Source organism: Pelobates fuscus, chromosome 3, assembly GCF_036172605.1.
Source record: "Pelobates fuscus isolate aPelFus1 chromosome 3, aPelFus1.pri, whole genome shotgun sequence".
Classification (NCBI taxonomy): Eukaryota; Metazoa; Chordata; class Amphibia; order Anura; family Pelobatidae; genus Pelobates; species Pelobates fuscus.
The window spans coordinates 77,202,386-77,227,950 of record NC_086319.1 but is presented as its reverse complement, the minus strand read 5'-3'; the positions used below and the strand labels follow the sequence as shown (position 1 = coordinate 77,227,950).

Sequence of the window (25,565 nt, the reverse complement as noted above, 5' to 3'; positions counted from 1 at the left end):
GAAAGTGGTACTCACAGTTTCCGCACAGATGTATCTGAGCTCCTGGTGTCGCCCCGTAACCGTAGGCAAAGCATAGACCTGTTGGACAGATGGCATTTATGGCTTACATTTCAAATAATGGATGATCCAACACATGTTAAGGAAAGAATAGGGCAAGGATAATGGAAAGGACACCATTTTCATTGCTCCCACTTTACTTCCCTCCCATGTACTCTTCTTATACCTTTCCAGCCTGTCTCCATCAACCCTTTCTAAAAACTCTAAATACACACCCTCTCACAAAACTTTTAAATCCTACTCTCTATCCTCCTGCTCCTAGCAGCTGGTGATGTCTCTCCAAATCCCGGTCTCACCTCTGCTAACCCACCATGTGCTAACTCCAGGAATCACAATAATCTCATACCCATCTCATGTCACTCTTCCTTTAAATCCTCCTTCCATACTGCCCTCTGGAATGCACTCTGTTTGCAGTGTTACTAAATTCACTGCTGTGCACAACCTTTTCATCTCTCATTCCATAGACTTACTAGCCTTAACAGAAACATGGCTCTCTCCCTCTGACACCACTACCCCTGCCTCTCCCTCTTTTGGTGGACTTCAATTTTCCCACAACCCAAGACACTGAAAGCAAAGGTGGTGGTGTAGGGTTTCTGCTCTCGCCTCACTGCTCCTTCTAACCTCTATCCATCCACCCCCATCCTTTCTCCTCTCGCCTCACTGCTCCTTCTAACCTCTATCCACCCCCCCACTCTTTCTCCTCATTTGAATTTAATTCAATTCGCCTTTTCAAACACATCTCTGCTAACATTGCCGTTATCTATCTATGGATGATTGCAACTCTCTCCTAATAGGTATTCCCACAAGTCATAATGCAGCATATAGCAGTCTAATGAATGCTGCTGCCAGACTGATTTTCCTCTCCTGATGCTCCTCTCACACCTCTCCCCTCTTACATTGGCTTCCTGTATCCTATAGGAGTTAATTCAAAGTGCTAACCCATACCTATAAAGCACTGAACAATTCTAGCCCCTCATATCTCTTCACAGATCCATAGGTATGCCCCTTCTCGGTCTCTCCACTCTGCCCGTGACCTTTTCCTGTCTGCTGCTCGCACCCGTACGGCCAACCCACGCTTGCAGGAATTCGGGTGGGTGGCTCCTTTCCTTTGGAATAGCCTGCCTACGATCATCAAGCTATCTCCTAGTCTTTAATCGTTTAAAAAGTGCCTCAATACTCCTCTCTTTAGGGAAACTTCTGGCCTCCCAGAATAACCGCTACCTCACATACCTGTCCCTTGCTCTCGCCTAATGGGCAGCACTCTATTCTCTCCTCCAACTCTGCTTCACTCCAACTTGTTTGACTGCTACCTCCTGTCCTATTGGGTTTTACGCCCCACCTCCTATAGACTGTAAGCTCGTTTGAGCAGGACCCTCTTCAACCTATTGTTCCTGTAAGTTTTTGTAATTGTCTCATATATTGTTAAATCTCCCCCTTTGATAATATTGTAAAGCGCTACGGAATATGCTGGCGCTATATAAATACCAATAATAATAATAATAATAATAATAATAATAATAATAATAGGCTGTCCATTTAATAAAAATAGAAAAATAAAAACCACTAACCTTGGAGAAATCTCCAATCAGTTGTCTATTGCCGCAGTCTTCATCTAAAACTTTAGTAATATCCACATCACACAATGATAGTGTCTTTTTCAGAGATGGGCCCTGTGAAATAAAAAAACAAAAAAAAATGAGTTTCGTTGTCTTGAGAGTTGTTTGGGTGCCAGGAGTGCCCTTGCACCCCTCCATATAGGTAGTCAAACAATTTGTCAATGCTCTGATACTTTTTTTGGGTCTCCTGCCAAAAGCTCTCAGCTCTGAGCTAGCCTGTTGATGCAGAGCTTAGCTCGCTGCTTGAGTGCGCTCAGGTGACACTCTTAACCAGTAACTTGGCATTGCATTTCAGGGCTTTGCTCAGGACGGCTAACAATGGAGAAAGAGACCAGCGTCAGGCAACCAGGTGAGTTTTCAAATCGGTTAGAAAACCATATACCCAGTTATATGGGGAGCGGGACCATGGCATTTCTGGCACCATAACCACTACAGTGTGCTGTAGTCGTTGTGATGCATGAAATAATCTTATAACACAGTAGAATTTTGCCATTTTCCATCTGTCACTGTAAGCAACATCTGATGCCGACAGAAATTTTTGATATATACGTGCAGTAGAGGACCATGGTATCTCACTGTGTGAGTGTGCAAGATAATTTATGGAAAATATCGGACATTCCAATAAATAAAATCCAATACAAAATACCCCACGCCTATTGCTCCTTTATGCAGCCTGAAGATGGCTCTTTGCCCAAATGTTGGTAAATAAGGGTGCTATGTCAAAGTACATTTCAAAAAGAGTTGGCACACAATTTGATCATTTTAATTAAATTACATTTACACTATGTAAATGTGCTGTGTACCATAAATAAAGACGGAAGTTATAATTTACCAACACAAGTTCCATCTTCAAGCTGTATCCAGAGTGAAACATAAGACCAAGTTGCAGGATTTACAGTCACCCAAGAGGGTGTCGAAAACGTGTTTCAATTTATTTTGCAAGATCTTGATGGTGGGCTGCCTGCCCATAGATGTAAAGGTATGTCCAAAGAGCAGTTTGTCTAACTGTTTGGAACACTAGCATCCTGAATATCAGCAGTTTGAGAGGTTTTCCCATAGCTCTCAGGGAGAAATACTATTTTGACTTTACCTTTTACAAATTCATAAGCAGTACAGACTTTTCGGTAAAAGCTGGGCACTTCAAAACCAATACAAAAGCTAAAAATTGTTTTATCCTGCAATGCTTTTCTGGCAAAAAAAATAAAATAAAAAAAAAAGCCATAAAATCCCTGCACCCTGGTTTCCGCAACAGCTGATAGTGCCTCAATCCCCGTCCCCACCACACCCCCTCGCCGGTAAGGGTAATCCAGGTACTTATACCCAGGGTTCTACCACCAGTAACCGATTCCAAATGGGATAGCAGCTGTTATGGAGTCGGATGGTTTGTCAACACAGAGCCTGCGACTCACATGTAGAAGCTCTGCTCCATGCTATTGACCCAATCTCCTCCAGCTTCTGCGCAAAATTGGAACAGGGGGGCCTTACAGCTGTGAGGCCTTCATCTCCATTGTTGGATACAGGAACCTTCTGTAACTCATCTGAGTTGCAGGCCTATGGCGAACCTCAAACTGTATCCTGAGTCACATTCATCAACGGTGATTGGCGGTGTGGTTGGCATGTGCACAAAACTGATGCAAATGTGAAGGCAACTAAGTTATATTTTGAACCCAGAATGTGCAGTAATAGGACTCTGCTCAACTACGATGCTCATCACCCTAAACAAGACATGTGTGTCATGTTACTTTATTTACTGCTCTCACCCGTCGTCTTGACTGGTTGTGCTCCTCATCCTGTTCATGAAGTGTACCGTTTGTGCTACGTCTCCTTTTCACACGGACAGGCGTTTCATCATCCAGTGGCCGTACGGGTCGCTTTAACATGGGACGGTCAAGTTTCTCTGGCATTGATGGGGAGCGGTAAAGACGGCTTCGGTTCATAGAAACCTGTTAGAAACAAAAAGAGAGTCAACTTGGCAGAACTGATCCATCTGTAAGGAGATATGAAGGACCCTCCAAAATAAAATTTTACCATCACTTATTCATTAACTCCTTTGTGACCAGTGATGTATAGCTAATGTCGTGGCCACTTGAACAACATACGACGTACAGAGAATACCAAAGACCTTTCAGAAAGTTGATCATGGCGTGATTTAGCTTCTGGATGTCTCACTAATAAACATCACAGAAAAATCCTTCTTGATGTTCTCCCAGGCAAACGATCACTGGGCCAGCATGCCTCAGTGATTGCACTCTATCACGGGCAGTTTATTTAACATGTCTTAACCTATACAACTGATTGATACACTTGCAATTAGTTACCTTTACAATCTAAAAAGAAATCTAGCTATTGAATCACACTTATTTATACAGGGAGTGCAGAATTATAGGGCAAGTTGTATTTTTGAGGATTAATTTTATTATTGAACAACAACCATGTTCTCAATGAACCCAAAAAACTCATTAATATCAAAGCTGAATATTTTTGGAAGTAGTTTTTAGTTTTAGCTATTTTAGGGGGATATCTGTGTGTGCAGGTGACTATTACTGTGCATAATTATTAGGCAACTTAACAAAAAACAAATATATACCCATTTCAATTATTTATTTTTACCAGTGAAACCAATATAACATCTCAACATTCACAAATATACATTTCTGACATTCAAAAACAAATCAGTGACCAATATAGCCACCTTTCTTTGCAAGGACACTCAAAAGCCTGCCATCCATGGATTCTGTCAGTGTTTTGATCTGTTCACCATCAACATTGCGTGCAGCAGCAACCACAGCCTCCCAGACACTGTTCAGAGAGGTGTACTGTTTTCCCTCCTTGTAAATCTCACATTTGATGATGGACCACAGGCTCTCAATGGGGTTCAGATCAGGTGAACAAGGAGGCCATGTCATTAGATTTTCTTCTTTTATACCCTTTCTTGCCAGCCACGCTGTGGAGTACTTGGACGCGTGTGATGGAGCATTGTCCTGCATGAAAATCATGTTTTTCTTGAAGGATGCAGACTTCTTCCTGTACCACTGCTTGAAGAAGGTGTCTTCCAGAAACTGGCAGTAGGACTGGGAGTTGAGCTTGACTCCATCCTCAACCCGAAAAGGCCCCACAAGCTCATCTTTGATGATACCAGCCCAAACCAGTACTCCACCTCCACCTTGCTGGCGTCTGAGTCGGACTGGAGCTCTCTGCCCTTTACCAATCCATCCATCTGGCCCATCAAGACTCACTCTCATTTCATCAGTCCATAAAACCTTAGAAAAATCAGTCTTGAGATATTTCTTGGCCCAGTCTTGACGTTTCAGCTTGTGTGTCTTGTTCAGTGGTGGTCGTCTTTCAGCCTCTTACCTTGGCCATGTCTCTGAGTATTGCACACCTTGTGCTTTTGGGCACTCCAGTGATGTTGCAGCTCTGAAATATGGCCAAACTGGTGGCAAGTGGCATCTTGGCAGCTGCACGCTTGACTTTTCTCAGTTCATGGGCAGTTATTTTGCGCCTTGGTTTCTCCACACGCTTCTTGCGACCCTGTTGACTATTTTGAATGAAACGCTTGATTGTTCGATGATCACGCTTCAGAAGCTTTGCAATTTTAAGAGTGCTGCATCCCTCTGCAAGATATCTCACTATTTTTGACTTTTCTGAGCCTGTCAAGTCCTTCTTTTGACCCATTTTGCCAAAGGAAAGGAAGTTGCCTAATAATTATGCACACCTGATATAGGGTGTTGATGTCATTAGACCACACCCCTTCTCATTACAGAGATGCACATCACCTAATATGCTTAATTGGTAGTCGGCTTTCGAGCCTATACAGCTTGGAGTAAGACAACATGCATAAAGAGGATGATGTGGTCAAAATACTAATTTGCCTAATAATTCTGCACTCCCTGTAGTTACAGCTTCTGCTGACATGTTCATATAAAGAGAAAAGAGTGCTCAATATTGTAAAGCCAACACATTAATAAGCTAAAAAAGTGTGCTTTTATTTGTATGTCGAGCAATAGGAACATGCAATAAAAGGTTTACACGACTAATTATTTAAAATAGTGATCTGAAGCGATGTTATATTGAATACCAGGACAGCCTCCAAAATGTGATGCCACAAAGGAGTACACCCTGAGATGCCAAGAATTTTTTTTCATCGGAATTGCTAATTGGAGAAAGGTTCCAGAAAAAGTCTGCATCCAGTTCCTATAAGCAAAAAGCATCTGCAAGCATTGTTAAAAGGTTACTCTAAGAAGAAAACAAAAAGCCCAACGCTAAGACCAAATTTTCCCTGCAAGCACCTTTAGTGACGTCACTAAACTGCTGTCATATGAAAGCATTACTGGACCTAAGGTTCTTATCCTGCAATCACTCGTTCTAAGCCAGCAAGGGAATTGGGCCAGAGGCAGGGACAGGAAGGTGTAGGAAATGGCACAAAAGGGCTGGGCAGTGCCATGGAGGACAGGAAAGATGCGACAGTACCATGTCAACATTCTATGCATACCGCTGACATACTTTATGCACAGAATTCACATTAGCCAACCCAGAACTCTTGCTGCTGCTGAAGGTGGACTTCATAATGAAATTCTTCTGGCACCATATCCACTTCAAAGAACTAAAAATGCGATGGTGCTTGCAATAGTGTGTGTAAAAAGGTGGTTTGCAGGTGCTTTCCAGGTCACACAAAAACTATAATTCATCGCATTCCTTCCATGTTAAATGTTTTATGAATAAATAATCTCTATGTACCTTTACCTACAAGAAAGAGACTAATGCATTGCATTGGTTGTACAATGGTCACATTTCTGCTGTTGGCAAAAGCTGCGAAATACATTATCAGAAACCATAGTTTCAGTAGCTCAAACCATGTGTTTTGAGACATCAATAGTATCCAGGAAATGGAAACCAAGGGGGTCCCCTCTAATTCACTTACATTACTTATTTCTACATCCTGATTCAGGAAAGGTCCAGACAGCAGGACAGCCATACTTGATGACAAATTGGCAGCAGCTGAAGAGGGATTCTGCTGCAAAAACAAGGATGTATCAACATGAAAATTCACTGTACAAGTCTAGTCTTGTGTTAGAAAGATTTAACATTCCTTCAATTATTTCATGGGAGGACTACTCTAAACACTGCAGAGAATGCAAATCATTGTGTATTTAGCCATTTTAGCTGAGGAAACATTATTTCTACATAGCACAGCTTCTATAAAACTAAATAAAAAACACAAGACATTTTTCCCCAGACTAGACTAAAAAGAAACCTACAACAGTACAATACTAAACGGACAGTATAATCACCAAACCAACTTTAGCTTAATGAAGCAGTTTTGGTGTATAGATCATGCCCCTGCAGCCTCACTGCTCAATTCACTGTCATTTAGGAGTTAAATCCCTTTTGTTTCCGTTTATGCAGCCCTAGCCACACCTCCCCTGGCTGTGACTGACACAGCCTGCATGAAAACAAAATGTAATTTCAATCAAATGTAACATACTTTAAACGTTTTTATCTCCTGCTCTGGAAATTGAACTTTAATGACACACCTGAGACACCTGCGAGGTCTAGCAATCTATTAACCGTGCAGGATATAAATTCTAAATAAAACAGAATTTGCAATAAAGGCTGTGCATGTTACTTAACGGAAGGCGTAGCTATTGTGCATCAACAATGTTATTTAACTCATAAATTACAGAGAACGGAGCAATGAGACTCCAGGGGTATGATCTATACACCAAAGTTGCTTCAATAAACTAAAGTTGCATAGTGTCCCCTTAACTGTAATAAAAGCCTATAATAAATACATGATTAGCAAAAGTTTAGATAGTGTAGCTCAGCAGCATGCTGGGAAACGCGAACGAGGTTGAAAATAGAGGTTAGAGTAATATTGCATCAGTTGCCTACATATGGAACAGTTACATAAACAGGACAAACATTTAGTAGATATGCATTTACTTATGTATTTTTACATTGGGGGTTTTATCTAAAAACAGTTTGCAATGACCGCAGATCTTGTCTCCAGTCTTTGCAAGCCCTCCCCATTCTAACCCAGGCCAGACTTTCTGTGGCTGTCCAATCACCAACTGCTCAATGCAGATAAATGAGAAGTCTTTGCAGGGCATCAGAGATTAGAAAGAAAGTTACTCCAGGCAAACAAAACACATTTGAAGAAAGCACTTCCTAAATCACTGTAAGTTGGTATAATTGCAAACAAGATCTAAAGCAAATATTTTCACCTCCAACCCCTCTTCATCCACACAGAAAAAATCAGTAAAGCCATCGAGATTTTGGGTTTTGAGATCTGGTACATCATCCAAGCCTGCAGGGCCAGCGCTTATAGGAGAAGCCAGTATGTGTAACTCATGGTCATCCTCTAAGGAGATACTATCCTGTAAAGACACAGAAAGAACATGGCTGCTACAAACATCAACATTTAGAAATCAAAGCGTGATAAAAAAAAATGAAAGCCATGCTGCAGATGAGCACAAGTATAGAGACTTCACCTATATTGCTTTACACATACATTAGATTTCTCATATAGAAAACTGCACCTGGAATTTTTTACTCATTAAAACATGACAAAATATTTCAATAGTTAGCACTTATCACACAGTCAGGCCTATAGTGGGACATACAAAACCACCTGTACAAACAAACCAGAATAGAAATGAACCATTAATGAAAGTGACCAGAGCTAGCCTTACTGACAGCTACACTATTAACAAATATTCACACAGAAGTGATGGTCAGAGGATCACAATCTGGTCCAAAGGCAAATGAAAAAGAGAAGGTCAATGGCCCTGACTGAGTGAGCTGTGTGGGCCCCCTGTCAAACAGGCATAACTGATACATACCAGCAGCCAATTTAGCTAAAATTAGGTATGAAGATGAAAGTAAAAGGTACACAAAACTTAGGCGCTTCCACCTAATCTGGTGCTACAGACAAAGGTTGGAGTGCCGGGAAAGCCATGGTTTCTTTTTATTGGAAACAATGTTAAAGAAATCGGGGCATAACCAAAGCCTCACAGTGATCCCTTAATAGGTTAAAATTAAAGTTCTATTTTTTTATTTTTTTTTTCCCCCCAAGATTTCTATTTATGAACCAATTTGCCCTGTGCTTACCTTGGTCCCAAATGTTGGGGATAATTGTGCATCAGATGCTGACCGGGGAAGGTGCAAATAGTTTGTTTTCCAAGGATTTTTAAACTGCTCACACTCCTGAAATCAGGGACAGTAAAAAGAAAACAAAAGTGGTAAAATGTAAGATCAGTGATCCAAATCCTCTTCTCCAATCACTTATTTAACACAGTCTGCCTTTTCTCACATTTTCTTTATTGCAGTGATTCTGGTGTCCCCATGAAGTCTTCTTGAAACTCGGGGTGCTGCAGAGAAGTCTAGGCTGGAAAAAGTTATACACAAAGTGGTTTAACCTCAATACAAAAACACATGTATACATAACACACATTCTACAATGTAGAAATTAAACAAGCACTAACCAAAGTGGGATTCAGACTTCCTCTAGACTTTCTGTAAAAGGATAAAGACAAATATTTAACAGGCAAGAAATATTCAAATTAACAATAAAGCCATGACATATGAGACACGGATGGCAATGAAATACAGGCACTCCTCACTAACCGACCAGGTTCCGTTCTTACGACTCGGTCGGTAAGTGAGGATGCGCTACAGAGCATGCGCACCAGTGCAGGTCTATGGTTGGGGAAATTTCCCAAAACAGACAAGTGCAGCAGATCTGGGATTCCCTTTAATCTATGTTCAGGGAACATTCCCCAAAATAGATAAGAGGGATTCCCTCCTCTGGTGCATTTTTTATGTTTGAGGAAATTTACCTGAACGTAGACAAAACGCACCAGAGCAGGAAATCCCTCTAATCTGTGTTCGGGTGAAATTCCCCGAATATAGACCAATCCCTCAAATCCCCGCGCTAGAGTGCTGGTCGTAAGTCCAAGCGGTCATTAACCCCTTAAGGACCAAACTTCTGGAATAAAAGGGAATCAAGACGTGTCACACATGTCATGTGTCCTTAAGGGGTTAAAGGCCCACTATAGTGCCAGGAAAAAAAAAAAAAAAAAAAAAACTTTCTTTCCTGCCAATATAGGGTGTTAAGGTCCACCCCACACTCTAAGGTCCCACTCCCGCTGGGCTGAAGGGGTTAAACACTTACCTTTTCTCCAGCGCCGGACTCCCTCGATTCAAACAGTCCATATGGACGGCCAGCGTCTTCTCACTGTGATTTTCACAGTGAGAAGCGCGGAAGCGCCTCTAGCGGCTGTCAGCAAGACAGCCACTAGAGCAGGCCTGTCCAACCTGCGGCCCCCCAGATGTTGCCAAACTAAAACTCCCATGATTCTTTCAATGAAACAGATAGCCAGGGGATCATGGGAGTTGTAGTTCAGCAACATCTGGGGGGCCGCAGGTTGGACAGCCCTGCACTAGAGGCTGGAATAACCCTCGTGTAAACATAGCTGTTTCAGAGAAACTGCTATGTTTACAGCTGCAGGGTTAACACTAGATGGACCTGGCACCCAGACCACTTCATTGACTGGAAGTGATCTGGGTGCCTATAGTGGTTCTTTAAACATGTAATTTGTAAAATGAGGACTACCTGTACTGCAGTGTTTAAGGGAAAAAAGTGCTTATTGTCACACAGAAAGAAAAGTTCAAAGAGTAATATCAAACTTATAAAGGCTGGTTGTGATGTATGCGGGAAGGGATAAATAAAACGATCAGTGACAGCGAGGAATACTACGATCCTTGCTTTTTAAACCTGCTTTAAAAGGAAATTATGGGTGTGTTTTTTAGCCTGGCATTTAGGGGTTATGGCAAATACCGTTTCAAGCTTTAGGTCTTATTATTATTATCAGGGTGAATTACTTAAGTGAGAATTCAAAGTGAAATTTAAAATTTAAGGCCAGAGTAGCCAAACTGAAAGCATAAGTGAGAATTTTTGTATTTAAACTAATTTGACTTTAAATTTGATATTCATATTAAATTTACAATTTAGTGAATGACCCTGTATGTCAAATACTATTATTACACCCAGAAAGAAATGAGGACAAATCGTTTTAATAAAATAAAAATTATTAACCACTTAGTGAGCAGACCATTTTTTAATTTTCTTACCGTTAAGGATCAAGGCTATTTTCTACATTTCTGCGGTGTTTGGGTTTAGCTGTTATTTTCCTCTTACTCATTTACTGTACCCACACATATTATATACTGTTTTTCTCGCCATTAAATGGTATTTCTAAGGATACCATTATTTTCATCATATCATATAATTTACTATAACAGAATGTTTTATTTTATTTTTTTTAAATAAAATATGATAAAAAAAACTTAAAAAACAAACAAAAATGTTTCCTAACTTTGACCCAAAATCTGCAACTGCCAAAAAAACACCCGTGCTAAATAGTTTCTAAATTTTGTCCTGAGTTTAGAAATACTCAATGTTAACATGTTTTTAGCTTTTTTTGAAAAGTTTTAGGGCAAGAAGTACAAGTATCACTTTTCTATTTCCAAACCATTTATTTTTAAAAATTAACACAAGTTACATTGTAACATCTGTCAGGAATCGCGGAATATTGCACTCTATTCATGCAACCATTTAACCACCAATCTATGCCAAATTAAAAATAAAATAATTAATGAGGTTTCTGACACACATAGCAATTTAAGAATACATGTACTGAGAACCCAAATATGTGTTCAGCAACATCTCCTGAATACAGTGATACCAACCATGTATAGGTGTGTTGGGTTCTCTGGGGGCTCAAAGACCTTATTTGGAGGGTGCGCATTCCAGTTTTCGGAATGTTCACAGCTGGTCATCATGCACCCATGTCCTGTTGGGGACATTTTTGAAGCCGGCCAATGTAGTTTACCCTTATCAAACTATATATTTTTGAAAAGTAGACATCCTATGGTATTTCATATGGTGGTATTTTAACACTTTCCATGCACTAATTCCATCACCAGTCTTTGTCAAACTTTTGGGTAGTATTATTTTGTGTTATTGTTCTCTCACATTGTATTTTAGGCATGGATTCTCAGTTCCTGTTTTGTGTTACTGACAAAAAACACTCCAATATGTGTTCAGCAACATCTTCAGAGTACAGTGATACCACCTATGCATAGGTTTGTTGGGTTGTTTGAGGGGTGCAATGCCAAACTTCTGACATGTGTTTTTCAAATTTGACGTATCTTCTTTGCCTATCTTCTTTTTGGGGGCCTTTTTACATATACAAATTGATTTTCTTGCCATGAACGTGCATATATTTTAAAAGTTGACACCCCAAGATATTGTATATGGAGTGTTTTGATGCCTTTGATGCAACAGTTTGCCGCGGACGTACTAGGTACGTTCGCAGTCCTTAAGGACCTTTTTTTGTCGGATGTACCTGGCACGTCCGCGGTCCTTAAGGGGTTGAATTATTGAAAAGAGAAATAAGTTAAGATTTCTTTATATCACAACAAAATCCAGAATGTAAATATCCATACACACATTTATATTACCTAGGTTTCTTCTCCGGTTCTGGTGTAAACCTGTAAAGCAGAAATACAAAAAAAATGAAAAACCAAAATAAGTGAATTATGGACAATAATTCAGTAGAGATATCCTGCTGGAAGTTTTTGTTCAAGCTACTTAAATGACCTTTCGCATGGCGTGCTCTGTGTGCGAGCTGGGAGGATGTAGTTGCAAGCTGTTACTTCCACCCAGCTCTGGCTGCAGGATCACAGGGGTGCCTTTAAGGGCCCCTGAAGGCACAGGTGTATCGGGTGGCCCACGGTGCATAGGCCACCCAATAGACTCAGAGAGCGGTTCTTAACCAGCAAAGCTTCTATTACCCAAATGTTTTTGTGTACCCCCAGGGGCACTGAATTGTACCACTTTGGGTACGCATACCACGGGTTAGGAACCGCTGCTCTAAATTATGTATCTTGATATTCCTTGAACGAAAAATAGAAACCAGTATCTGGTGTAGTATGTTGATAAAAGTTGAATTGTGAAACCTATAAATAAAAAACGCTCACCTGAGTTAGAGCCTATGAACTTGGCTCTAAGTGTGACAGCTTGACACAAACCCTTCTTTAGTTGCTGGAACAACTGGATCTGGAGCCCACAGAAAAAGTAAGTTGGTAATAAGATTTATTTAAATTTAAAACACTACATAAAAAACAAAACAAACAAAAAAAAAACACAAAGTGCATAGCAATAATGTAGAAGTGAATCCTGTTGGTAATCCAGAGACGAGTATCGCCATGTCGGCTTCCTCAATCGGTATCAAGTAAATACAACCTGAACCGTCAAATATGAATACAACCTGAATTGTAATGAAAGAGCAGCCCTTATAACTTTTATAATTACCAAATGCTAGTAATTAAACCAGCGGACAATGAGGGGATAGTTCTTCTAGAGAGCACAGATTATGTCAAGGAAGCAAATAGAATTTTGGGTGATACAAACCCATAAAATACTCAATAAAGATCCTACTAATGAAACAAAAATAATCAGTTATCAGTTGAAAATTAAGGGATATACAAAAAAAAATACGTAATTTAATATGAATAAAATATTAAAAAAAAATGGGAGAAAATAAGAAATGTTATTGTTTTAGTTCTACATGACATTTTAACTGTGAATGTCATAATACTGTTTTACTGCAATAAAATACACATTTGTATTCAGCTATGTCTCACGTGTAAGACAGTACCCCCATATGTACAGGTTTTATGGTGTTTTGGGAAGTTACAGGGTCAAATATAGCACGTTACATTTTTCATTTTTTTCCACATTGAAATTCGCCAGATTGGTTACGTTGCCTTTAAGACCGTATGGTAGCCCAGGAATAAGAATTACCCCATGATGGCATACCATTTGCAATAGTAGACAACCCAAGGTATTGAAAATATATGTCCAGTCTTTTTTAGTAGCCACTTGGTCACAAACACTAACCAAAGTTAACGTTAATATTTGTTTGTGTGTGAAAAATGCAAAAAAAAATTAAAAGCCAATTTTGGCCAGTGTTTGTGACTAAGTGGCTACTAAAAAAGACTGAACATGCCTCATTTGCAATACCTTGGGTTGTCTACTTTTGCAAATCGTATGCCATCACGGGGGTAATTCTTATTCCTGGGCTACCATACGGTCTCAAAGGCAACGTAATCAATCTGGCGAATTTCAATGTAAAAAAAACTGAAACGCAAGCCTTATATTTGACTAACTTTTGAAAACACCATAAAACCTGTACATGAGGGGTACTGTTATACTCGGGAGACTCTGCTGAACACAAATATTGTAAAAAGTATTACAGCAATAATATTGTCAGTGTAAGTGCCGTTTGTGTGTGGAAAATGCAAAAAAAAAAAAACCGTCACTTTCACTGACGATATCGTCGTTGTAATACATTTTATGGTTTTGAAACACAAATATTTGTGTTCAGCGAAGTCTCCTGAGTAAAACAGTACCCCCCATGTACAGGTTTTGTGGTGTCTTGGAAAGTTATAGGCCCAAATATAGTGCTAGCAAATTAAATTCCCCAATACAGCCTGGGTTGTCAGGCCGGTCCCGCTAATTGTAATTAATAAAATGACCTAATTATGTAATATATAAAATATATCTATCTATATCTCTCTCAAGTAGGAAAAAGCAATCCAGGGACGTAATTCAAATGGTGAAAAAAATAGACAGCTTTATTCGGCAACTGCCATGAAGAATCAACGTTTCAGTCCTATGTCAGGACTTTCGTCAGGATAATAGTGCATTACAATTGTAACAGAATAAATAGCAAAATAAAGCAAATTAAATCAAATACAGTACATTGTCATCAGCTGAGACTTACCCCTGACTCTGTGTAACAATCACCCTGGGCGCCAGAAAATCACGGGCAAAATTGACCTTGTTTCATGTATTCTGCAGCTGTCAAGTTCGCTGCTGTGTGAACCCTTGCGTGCCGGCTGTTGCCATGGAGATCAGCCGGAACGCAAGGGGGCGTGTGTTTACAAGTCGTCATGGCAACCAGCCGATCGTGTATTCAGGGAGATCGTATGGGTTAGAGTCTGGGGCCAGGGTGTAGTAGAATAACTAGTTACAGTGTTGCTGATCGAATATATACCCATAGTAGAGAGTTACACCATAGAAAACCACAGTATAATGTAAAGTAAACAGTAAAGTGCATGTTCAATATTATGCGTATTGGTAAGAACAAGGGGATTTCCTTGCCTGCAGAAAATAGCAATGATGTGGCCATAACTATTATTTTGCTGGAGTGCAAGCATTGGACAGTATTGTATATTTTGGTCTAAATGGCAATAGACCAGCTATGCACCCGTAACATTGGCATTCTTTAAACTATTCCTTTCCAGTTTTCTACAATGGAAAAATGGAATAAGTATTGTATCTAAGAACAGAGAGAACACTGTATAACTGGGCAACCACCAATTATTTTACTAGTGCACTACTGTTCTTTTTACCTGCAAATTGTGCAGTGTTGATATAGACAGTAGTTGATATCACTTTTGTTCACTCACGAAAATATTTTTCAGTACATCGCCATCATATTGAGTAAGAAGTATTTATGGAAGATTCTTTCTCCCAAGCGGGAGGTCTATTGGAACAAGCAGAAATCTTCCAATACACAGAAGAAGACGCTGACCGGATTAGGTGGGAGTCTTTAACTACAGACCTTCCACAAACTACCACACTCAAAGAAATTTATTTGGAACTCACACGTCTAAAAAAGAAAGAAACTGACTTAGACCTACACGGGTTGTTCCGGTCAGACTACTACAGAAACCGAGGGGATTTAGAATTAAGAATATCCCCACAATAGGATGAGCCAAACCTAAAGTCTGCAAGAAATGGATAGCGGGTTTTGAATAAGTGCTCACTGGACCTAATCCTCATTATAATAGAGGATGTTAAAGAAGACCTGAATAGAATTAGACAAAGAATCACACAGCTGGAAGCCAGAGAAGCAATCTTACTGACATCCACAGAAGCGGCCCCTACTCTTTTTGAGACTGGAACAGAATATTAAAGAGTACAAGACAGAGTTGATCAGATTTAAGCGTGAGAAGCAAGAGAAAGTGAAAAGCGACTACGCTGAACATAGAGTCTACCGGTGGCTCAACGGCCAGAACGAAGTCCCACGCTTCGCTAGGAACAGACGACCTATATGAAGACCAAGACAATTCACGATCGATAAAACTTCAGGGGAATCCACCTCCGATTCTGATACTCAATCAAGACCTGAACAGACTCAAACCTCAAGCCATTTTTTAGAGAGGGGCACAACACGAGTAGGGACCACCACACGATTACGTTCCAGACAAGATCTAGAACCAAACGCCACATCACAAGACGAGGACAGAGGGGCGGCATATACTGGTCTGAGAGGCAGACCACCAAGATGGAGGTAATCCCAGTCTTTAACCTATCTATGCGCAAATTGAGCAACTCCGAGAATCGATTGCTAATGAAAGGACTTTCATTCGTACCCACGAACCACCCTGTCCCCCTTACTCAAGAAGTTGAAAATTACAAATTTGGGAGAACACTAAGATTGAAGGACTTCTTCAAAACGAACATCACAGAGCATACACCTATAAGCCAATTTAAACCGAAAAGTACTTGGGATCCATTACCCAATCAATCAACCATCAAAACTTTTATTAGATCATTGAATCAAGAAACTCAGCACCATCTCACCCATACTAAGAAACCAAGATCAAACATCACCAAGGAAGAACGTCAAATCATCACCTCATTGGCCAGGGACCCGAACCTGGTGATTCGACCAGCAGACAAAGGAGGTGGGATAGTCCTGATGAACTACAGGTGATTACAGACAAGAAATCTTAACACAACTACAAGACACCACCACCTACTCTAAACTCATAGCTGATCCTACACAGGCAATCATGCTCAATGTCCAACAAACATTGCAACGGGGACTAGAAGCAGCTTACATCACACAGGAACTGTACCAATATCTCCCACAAACAAAACCTAGGACTCCAGGGATCTATACACTGCCTAAAATACATAAACAGTCGACTTTACCCCCAGGCAGACCTATAGTCTCAGCAATAGGAGGGGTACTGGAACCCATAGCCAAGTGGCTAGACTCTATTTAAGAAACCAGTTGAAGAATTGAAGACGTGCATTAAAGACACGCCAAGTCTACTAATACAACTACAACAGTTTACCAACTTGGAAGAAGGTTCTACATTTATCACATGTGACGTTAAGTTTATATACAATCATTCCACATGATACAGGCATTGATGCAATGAGGCAAATTCTCACGTCATCCTCCTCCTACCTTGGACCACCGGTAGAATATATCTGGGAACTACTGCACTTGGTACTTAACCAAAACTACTTTAGGTTTTAACACACGTGGTATCAAGTCGCTGAAACATCAATGGGAGCAGCCATGGCGCCAATGTACGCAAACAGCTTTATGTACATATTTGAACAGGAATACATTCTCACCCCATTTCACGATAACATTGTTTTACAAACGCTTTATCGATGATATTATTATGATTTGGAAAAAAGGAGGTTCTACCCCTGAAGAAATGTTGGAATACATCAACAACTCAAACACACCTGTTCGTCTCACAATGACTACGAACGAACAGACAATAGACTTCCTTGACATACGACTCTATAAAGAAAAAAATAAAATAGCGTTTACTATGTACAGCAAGCCAACCGATAGAAATACTATCCTACATGCGGACAGCTACCATCCAAGGCACTTAAAGAATTCCCTTCCACAATCCCAATTTATGAGGGTAATCAGAAACAACTCTAATGAAGCTAACATGCAACAACAGTTAAAGGAAATGCGGGACAAGTTTTTGTCCCGTGGATACAGTCCCACCATACTACAGCAAGCCCTGAACAAAAGCCTTGAGAAGACCTCAATACAGAGCTCCAAGCAGGAAAGATTAACATTCCCTATTACCTATACGACCATATCTAATCATATCAAGGAATCCATTAACCTAAACTGGCGAATGATGGCCAATGATACCAGCCTACCAAGTCAATTCAAACAGCCACCAATGATGTGTTACCGGAGGGGAAAGAATCTAAGGGATTTATTAGTCAAAACCGACCCCACACATTGCTACAACCAACCCATTACCCACTCAAACTTGGGATGCTATAGGTGCCTAGGGTGTGTAACATGTAGCCATATGGTACCAAGTAAAAAGTTCACCCATCCGCACACTGGCAAAAAATTCACCATTAGGCATAGACTCACTTGTACCAGCGACTATGTTGTGTACAAACTAGTCTGCCCATGTGGACTGGCATATGTGGGCAAAACGGACTTACCTCTAAGAGAAGGGATGCGCAACCATCAATCAAGCATACGCATAGCGTACAGAGACAAGGGATCAGAATTGCCTGTAGCTAAACATTTTTGGGAAAACAGTCATCCCTTACCATCCATGAAGTTCACAGCGATAGACCACATCCCACAACCGACAAGAGGGGGTGATCGTAAGAAAATCCAATTACAAAGAGAACTACATTGGATCAGAACTTTGGACACTGTTCACCCCAAGGGCCTAAATGAGAAGTATATCTTGGGTATCTTCTTATGACTGGACACTAATGTAACATTAATTAAATTAAATTAAAAAAAAGCCTCCCTACCCCCATACAAACACTGCCCCCCATACACACACACACACTGCCCCCCATACACTGCCACCAAACACACACACACTACACACACAGCCCCACAAACACTGCCCCCATACACACACACTTCCCCAAACACACACACACACACACACACTGCAGCTCTCTCACACACACACTGCCCCCTAACACACACTGCAACCCTGACCTACAATGCCGCCCTTACGCACTCGCACACACACTGCACCCCTAACACATACCACTGCTCCTATGCCCTATATCCCAGCAGACCCCAGGTAAGTTGTCAAACTGTTCGACTACTTACTCTATGGATGGGATCCTGGCACCATAACTACTACACTGAGCTATAGTGGTTATTGTGCCTGGATTATTTCTTTAAATAATCTACAAGTGCCCCTCCCGAGATCAGGCTCTGGATCCGCCACTGGCCACATCCCAAAATCCCTGTATTTTACCATCTCCCCAAAATACACAAAGATAGAAAAAAACCTCCAGGGAGACCAATAATATCAGGCATTGGGTCGATATCTAGCAGACTCTCTCAATACATTGACCGTAATCTTCAACTAATTGTGCAACAATGTCCTAGCTACCTCAGAGAGACTATCAGTATTTTACAAGTTTTAGAACACATTAAGTGGGAGGATAACTTACCTTGTCACATCTTACACAATAATCCCACATTGCAGAGGTTGCTCAGCAACAATAGAATTTTTAGTAAAATCCAAGAAGTTTCACCCAGATCAAATTGAGGTTATCATTGAGGGAATTAACTGGATATTGCATCATAACTCTTTGGTTTGGTAACAACTTTTATCTTTAAGTATGTGACAATAAAATGGGCATGCGCTAACCTCTTCATGTCTCATTGGGAACACAAAATTATTTATAGAGACAGTAGATGGGAGGCGAACCTTGTGACCCATCACAGATATATGGATGATTTGTTTTTTATTTGGAGGGGTAATGAAGCATCTTTACAGTCATTTTCAACCCACCTCTATCAAAATCACAATTGTTATGAACTACAGTAAAACTCAAGTCAATTTTTTAGACCTCAATATCTATGTAGATAACGGAACCTTAAAAACCAATACGTTCTTTTAAAAAAAGTGGACGTCAACAGTTACATACAAGAAAACTGTTGTAATTTTTCCCCTTGGCTGCTCAATGCCCCTAAAGCATAACTTCTTAGGGTTCGATGTAACTATACTGATGAATTAATGTTCCAAGATCAAGCACAGAAAATACATAGTTACATAGCTGAAAAGAGACTTGCGTCCATCAAGTTCAGCCTTCCTCACATGTGTTTTTTGCTGTTGATCCAAAAGAAGGAAAAAAAATAAAAAACCCAGTTTGAAGCACTTCCAATTTTGCAACAAGCTAGGAAAAAAATTCCTTCTTGACCCCAGAATGGCAGTCAGATTTATCCTTGGATCAAGCAGTTATTACCCTACATTGAAAGATTATATCCTTGAATATTCTGTTTACATGACTTTAAGGAAAAGGGATATAAAGATGAATTATTAAATAAAGCCTATGAAAAAGTGAAATTAGAAGATAGGTCCTCAAATAAACTATAAAGATAAAATATAACTGAGAATAGGAACGAACCAGTTTTTATATGTGATTTTAATTGTAAAAATAAACAGGTGAAAAGGATTTTGAATTGGCCAATTTTTTTTATTTTTTTTTAAATGACAATACGTTAAGCACTATACTTTCGGAAAAAACAACTTTTGCATATAGAGTAGTTCCTAGCTTAATCAGCACTCTGGTCCATAACCACATAAAGGAGAAAGAATATACTTTTTTTTTTATTAATCAAAAGGCTTTTTTGGTTGTGGAACCTGTGGAGCGTGCAAAAATACGCTGAATAAGAAAAGAAATATAAAAAAATCTTAATCACCCACAAAATTCTGAACAAATTTTCTAAATAAATGAACTAATTACATGTCACTCCAAAAAAAAAAAAAAGTTATGTAGGTTATCATAAGCCCATGTGGTCTCTTATGTTGGTCGAACCATTCGTCCCTTGCATGTACGCATCCAAGAACCCATCAGGAACATCAAGAATGGTTTTGAGAAACACAGCCTCTCACTACACTTTTCAAAAATACATAATAGAAATCTAAGTAACCTCCAATTTATGGGCATACAAAGAATGAAACCAAATTGGAGGGGGGAAGATTTGATACAGTGAATATGTCAAATGGAAAGGAGGTGGATCTTCAACCTAAATACAATGCTATTCATGGGTTGAATAGTAACTTTGAACTCTGCCATTTTTTTATAATCTTTTATTCTTTTGAAGGATATATCCCCTTTTCACTAGTTTAATCTTTTTATGTCCCTTCACATTGTTTTTTCCATTTGCCATTTTTACTCATTTTAATTCATTTTTCTATATATCTATTCCCTTTATCACCATTTCATACAATTCCTTACGTGTTTTTCAACTACACGGTTTTATAATTGTACTGTACTTTGTAATGTATGCATTTTAAAATATTACTTGTATGAAAGTTACTAATGTATACAATTTTATGATATGCTAACATTTTTTAATATTGTTTTCATCTTGCTCATTACCACCTTACGGGAGAGGTCACAATATGCTGTTAGGACTTTTTGGCATTCAGTAACATGGCATCTGCAGAATCAACTACAGACGTGACGAGTAGGAATGATACGTCACTTCCGGTGGACGGAACTGGCAAATCAAGCCAGATTGGATTACATCATCAGAAAAAATAGCGGCTGGTTCAAACCGCAGAAAAATTATCCAATAAGGACCTCCCTGTGGATTTAAAAAGAAGGCTGGACAACTGGAACTATATACCGATTGAGGAAGGAGACACGACAAAACGTGTCTCGGGATTATCCACAGGATTCACTTCTACATTATTGTTATGCACTTTGTTTTTTTATATATATTCTAGTGTTTTAAATTTAGATAAATCTTATTACCAACTTAAAAGAAAAGATAAATCTACGGATAGGACAAGTCCACCCACTCCGTAGACCATACACCTTTATTGACACTCCAGGGGTGTCATTTGGGACTTAACCCCTATTTCTAAAGTAACAAAAAGTATTCACACCACTGGAGAACCACTCCAGATGTGTGAGTACTAACTGGAAATCTAACTGAATAATATAGTATCGAATGTCAATGTATAGTCATATTCCCCAGTAAGAGGTCAGAAACGATCAATCAATTATTTATCAATACATTAATCAATACATTGACACTATTTCATTATACTTTAATCAATACTATATTATTCAGTTAGATTTCCAGTAAGTACTCACATCTGGAGTGGTTCTCCAGTGGTGTGAATACTTTTTGTTATTACCAACTTACTTTTTCTGTGGGCTCCAGATCCAGTTGTTCCAGCAACTAAAGAAGGGTTTGTGTCCCCTATTCGACACTCAAGCTGTCACACTTAGAGCCAAGTTCATAGGCTCTAACTCAGCTGAGCGTTTATTTATTTATAGGTTTCACAATTCAACATACTACACCAGATACTGGTTTCAATTATTTTGTTACAAGGAATATCAAGATACATAATCTAGAGGGTTTGTGACCCCTAATACACGCCTGCCAGAGTGATCTGAGCCTGTCCTAATGAGGTTCAGAACCATGTGAGTGAACTCAATCACCTCATTATCCCATCTGACCATCTTTGATATACTACATTATATTTTCTATTTTCCCCCTCACGTCTTATATCAGCCCTTGGTGGGTGAGTAATTACACTTTAGGCGCTCCACCACTTTAACTGGGGTCGGTTTTTCATACCTCACAGTTGAACACATTTTCTATTATTGTAAAAGATGGCTTGGATATAAGGCATCCAAGATTTTAGGGTTTAGAAGGATTAAGTGCAGGCTACTAAAACCCAGTCCCTTATTCCAACAATTAAAAACGAAAAGACTGGTAAAGACATGGAGTACTTACAAGTTATCCAATACCTGGACACATTGCGACTTTGGAGAATCCCCTTTACCTGTATAAAAAGAAAGTATGAGAGAGTAAGAACTAACTGGGTTCACGTGAAGACAAAATATACACAAACAAAACAAGAAAAGGGCTGCACTTGAGATTTAATGGAGGGAATAACCACTCAGCGCTGTGGTGCAATACATATGACAGCAAGATTCTATGGTGGATAATAAGGTCATATTTATGTTGGCTAAAGAGGGGGAGTGTACCATTTCTTAGGCCTACATTACCTGCTGCTGTTTTGTCAGGAGACTCTAAAGCCTGAAGGCTGACTTCATCGCTGCTCAGATTGGACAAGTCAAGGCAGCGCTTGGGAGTCTCACTGCAAAGTTGGAGGAAAAAAAATAAAATATTATACAGGTAATTTAAATAAACACCAATTAAAAATTTATAGTTTGCAAGTCTTTTCTCATGCATGAGGCCTTTTTGGAATATGTGGGGGTTTCCACCATAGTTTAACACGATCTCTTTAAAGGGACACTATAAGGACACTCAGACTATTGAAGTGGTCTGGGTGCACTGTCCCTGTCAGTTTAACCATGCAATTGTAATTACTGCAGTTATTGAGAAACTGCAATAAGTACTTTGCATAATTAACTTCACCTCTAGAGGCAACTGGAGGTGTTTCTGGGTCGTTAACCCCTTAGTGACCAGACCGTTTTAAAATTCTCTCAAAATTTTCTTACCGTTAAGGACCAGGGCTGTTTTTACATTTCTAAGGTGTTTGTGTTTAGCTGTAATTTTTCTCTTACTCATTTACTGGACCCATACATATTAAAAACAGTTTTTTTCGCCATTAAATGGTCTTTCTAAAGGTACCCTGATTTTCATCATATAATTTACTATAATAAAAATATATATATTTTTTTTAAAAATACACCTTTTCTCATTTTGACCCCTAAAATCTGTTGCGCATCTACGATTGCCAAAAAAAACAAAAACCTGTGCTAAATAGTTTCTAAATTTTGTCCTGAGTTTAGAAATACCCAATGTTAACATGTTAGCTTTTTTTGCAAGTTATAGGGCTATAAGTACAAGTAGCACTTTGCCTTTTCCAAACCATTTTTTTTCCAAAATTAACACAAGTTACAGTGTAACACTGATATCTGTCAGGAATCCCTCAATAACCCTCCACATACATATACATACATACATACACATACACACATATATATTTATATATATATATATATTTTTTTTTTCTTTTTTTTTTTTTTTAAAGAAGACAACCTAAGGTATTAAACTACTTTACATTTACTGGGGTATTTTGACTCTTTTCATGCAACCATTTTACCACCAATCTATGCCAAATTTAAAACAAATAAAATAATTTGTGATTTTTTCGACACATAGCAATTTAAGAATACATGTACTGAGAACGTTAAGGGCTACTGCCAATATGTGTTCAGCGACATCTCCTGAGTATAGTGATACCACCTATATATATATATATATATATATATATATATATATATATATATATATATATATATATATATATATATATATATATATATATATATATATATATATATAGGTGTGTTGGGTTCTCTGGGGGCTAAAAGACCTTATTTGGAGGGTGTGCATTCCAATTTTAAAACGTGGAACACTATAGTCACCAGAACTACAGCTTAATGTAGTTGTTCTGGTGAGTATAATAGCTCCCATCAGGCATTTTCATGTAAACACTGCCTTTTCAGAGAAAAGGCAGTGTTTACATTGCCCATAGGAACACCTCCAAGTGGCCACTCTTCAGATGGCCACTGGAGGGCCTTCCTGGCTCAGGGCTGCACAGTAAGCAGCCCTGCCGTTCAGCATGGAGATGATGAATTATCCTCATTGAGATGCATTGATTCAATGCATCTCTATGAGGAGGTCCTGATTGGCAAAAATGGCCTTTGGCCCCGCCTCCGTGACCATTTTAGCCAATCCAACACTTTCCCTATGGGAAAGCATTGGATTGGCTAAAAATCGTCCATTTTGATGAGGTCACAAAGGGGGCAGCGCAAGCGCTGGCAGACTCACACGGCATTGGAAATAAGGAGAGTTTTAAACTTTCATAGGCGGGTAAGCCACCTATATGGTGAGTTAAACACCATAGGGTCAGGAATACAGATTTGTGTTCCTGACCCTATAGTGATCCTTTAAGGACCGTTTTTGTCAGACGAACCCAATAAGTCTGCAGTCCTTACGGAGTTAAGCGACCTTTGGTCACCTGACCCTGAACACCCTCACACTCTGTATGAGTACATTAAAAGACCACTATAGTGCCAGGAAAAGAAACTAGTTTTCCTGGCACTATAGGGTCTTTAGGTCCCCCCATCCTCATGGCCCCCCTCCCGCCGGGCTGAAGGGGTTAAACTCTTACCTTTCTCCAGTGCTGGGCTCCCTCGGCGCTGGGGAACTCTCCTCCCTCTTCCGACATCAGCGCTGAATGCGAATGTGCGGCAAGAGCCGCGTGCGCATTAAATCAGTCCATAGAAAAGCATTTCTTAATGTCCGTGAGACAGCCACTAGAGGCTGGATTAACCCTTGTGTAAACATAGCAGTTTCTCTGAAACTGCTATGTTATCAGCTGCAGGGTTAACCCTAGATGGACCTGGCACCCAGACCACTTCATTGAGCTGAAGAGGTCTTGGTGTCTATAGTGGTCCTTTAACCCCTTAAGAACACATGACATGTGTGACATGTCATGATTCCCTTTTATTCCAGAAGTTTGGTCCTTAAGGGGTTAAGCATCTTCTAAAACCTCATATTAAAGCATTAAAGTCAATGCTTTCCTATGGGGTTCTCCTGATGCGATCGGGGGTTATCGCCGTGCGTGCACATTAGGTCCCCAACGTCAGTGATGAAGGAGAGATGGCAGATCCTGACCCAGCACAGAGGTGTGCGTGAGCAAAGGGGCACTATAGTGCAAGTAATACAACTTTGTATTCCTAGCCTATAGTTTCCCTTTACGTGCACCTACATACTATAATTATTGATTTCTAAACTGAACCAGTTATGAAAACACCCAGCAATATCCTGTTCAAGCACCAATTTCGATATGTACTGGAAATTCCCACAGTAGCAAAAAAGCTACTAATGATCATTTCACTGCCCTTTCTGCTAAATTGTAAATTTTTTACTTTAAAAAAAAATACAAAAAATAAAAAGGAATTGAAAGCTGAATTGCAAACTTCAGGCA

At 39.6% G+C, this 25,565-nt stretch overlaps 1 protein-coding gene across 3 annotated transcripts in view; it reads right to left on the bottom strand.

The window, feature by feature from the left end:
- The window catches only part of CDC25C (cell division cycle 25C), a 51,444-nt gene that overhangs the window by 13,303 nt on the left and 12,576 nt on the right, over positions 1–25,565 (bottom strand). The window contains exons 3-13 of one of the 3 annotated variants that reach the window (XM_063445194.1): positions 22,609–22,700; positions 22,334–22,382; positions 12,198–12,227; positions 9,158–9,188; positions 8,986–9,060; positions 8,784–8,879; positions 7,898–8,050; positions 6,595–6,687; positions 3,434–3,616; positions 1,626–1,727; positions 16–78 (exon numbers count right to left, since the gene is read on the bottom strand). In XM_063445194.1, coding sequence (XP_063301264.1) covers positions 16–78; positions 1,626–1,727; positions 3,434–3,616; positions 6,595–6,687; positions 7,898–8,050; positions 8,784–8,879; positions 8,986–9,060; positions 9,158–9,188; positions 12,198–12,227; positions 22,334–22,382; positions 22,609–22,700 — 967 coding nt within the window. The remainder of the gene's footprint in view (positions 1–15; positions 79–1,625; positions 1,728–3,433; positions 3,617–6,594; positions 6,688–7,897; positions 8,051–8,783; positions 8,880–8,985; positions 9,061–9,157; positions 9,189–12,197; positions 12,228–22,333; positions 22,383–22,608; positions 22,701–25,565) is intronic. The other 2 variants (XM_063445195.1, XM_063445196.1) reach the window with 2 other exon arrangements.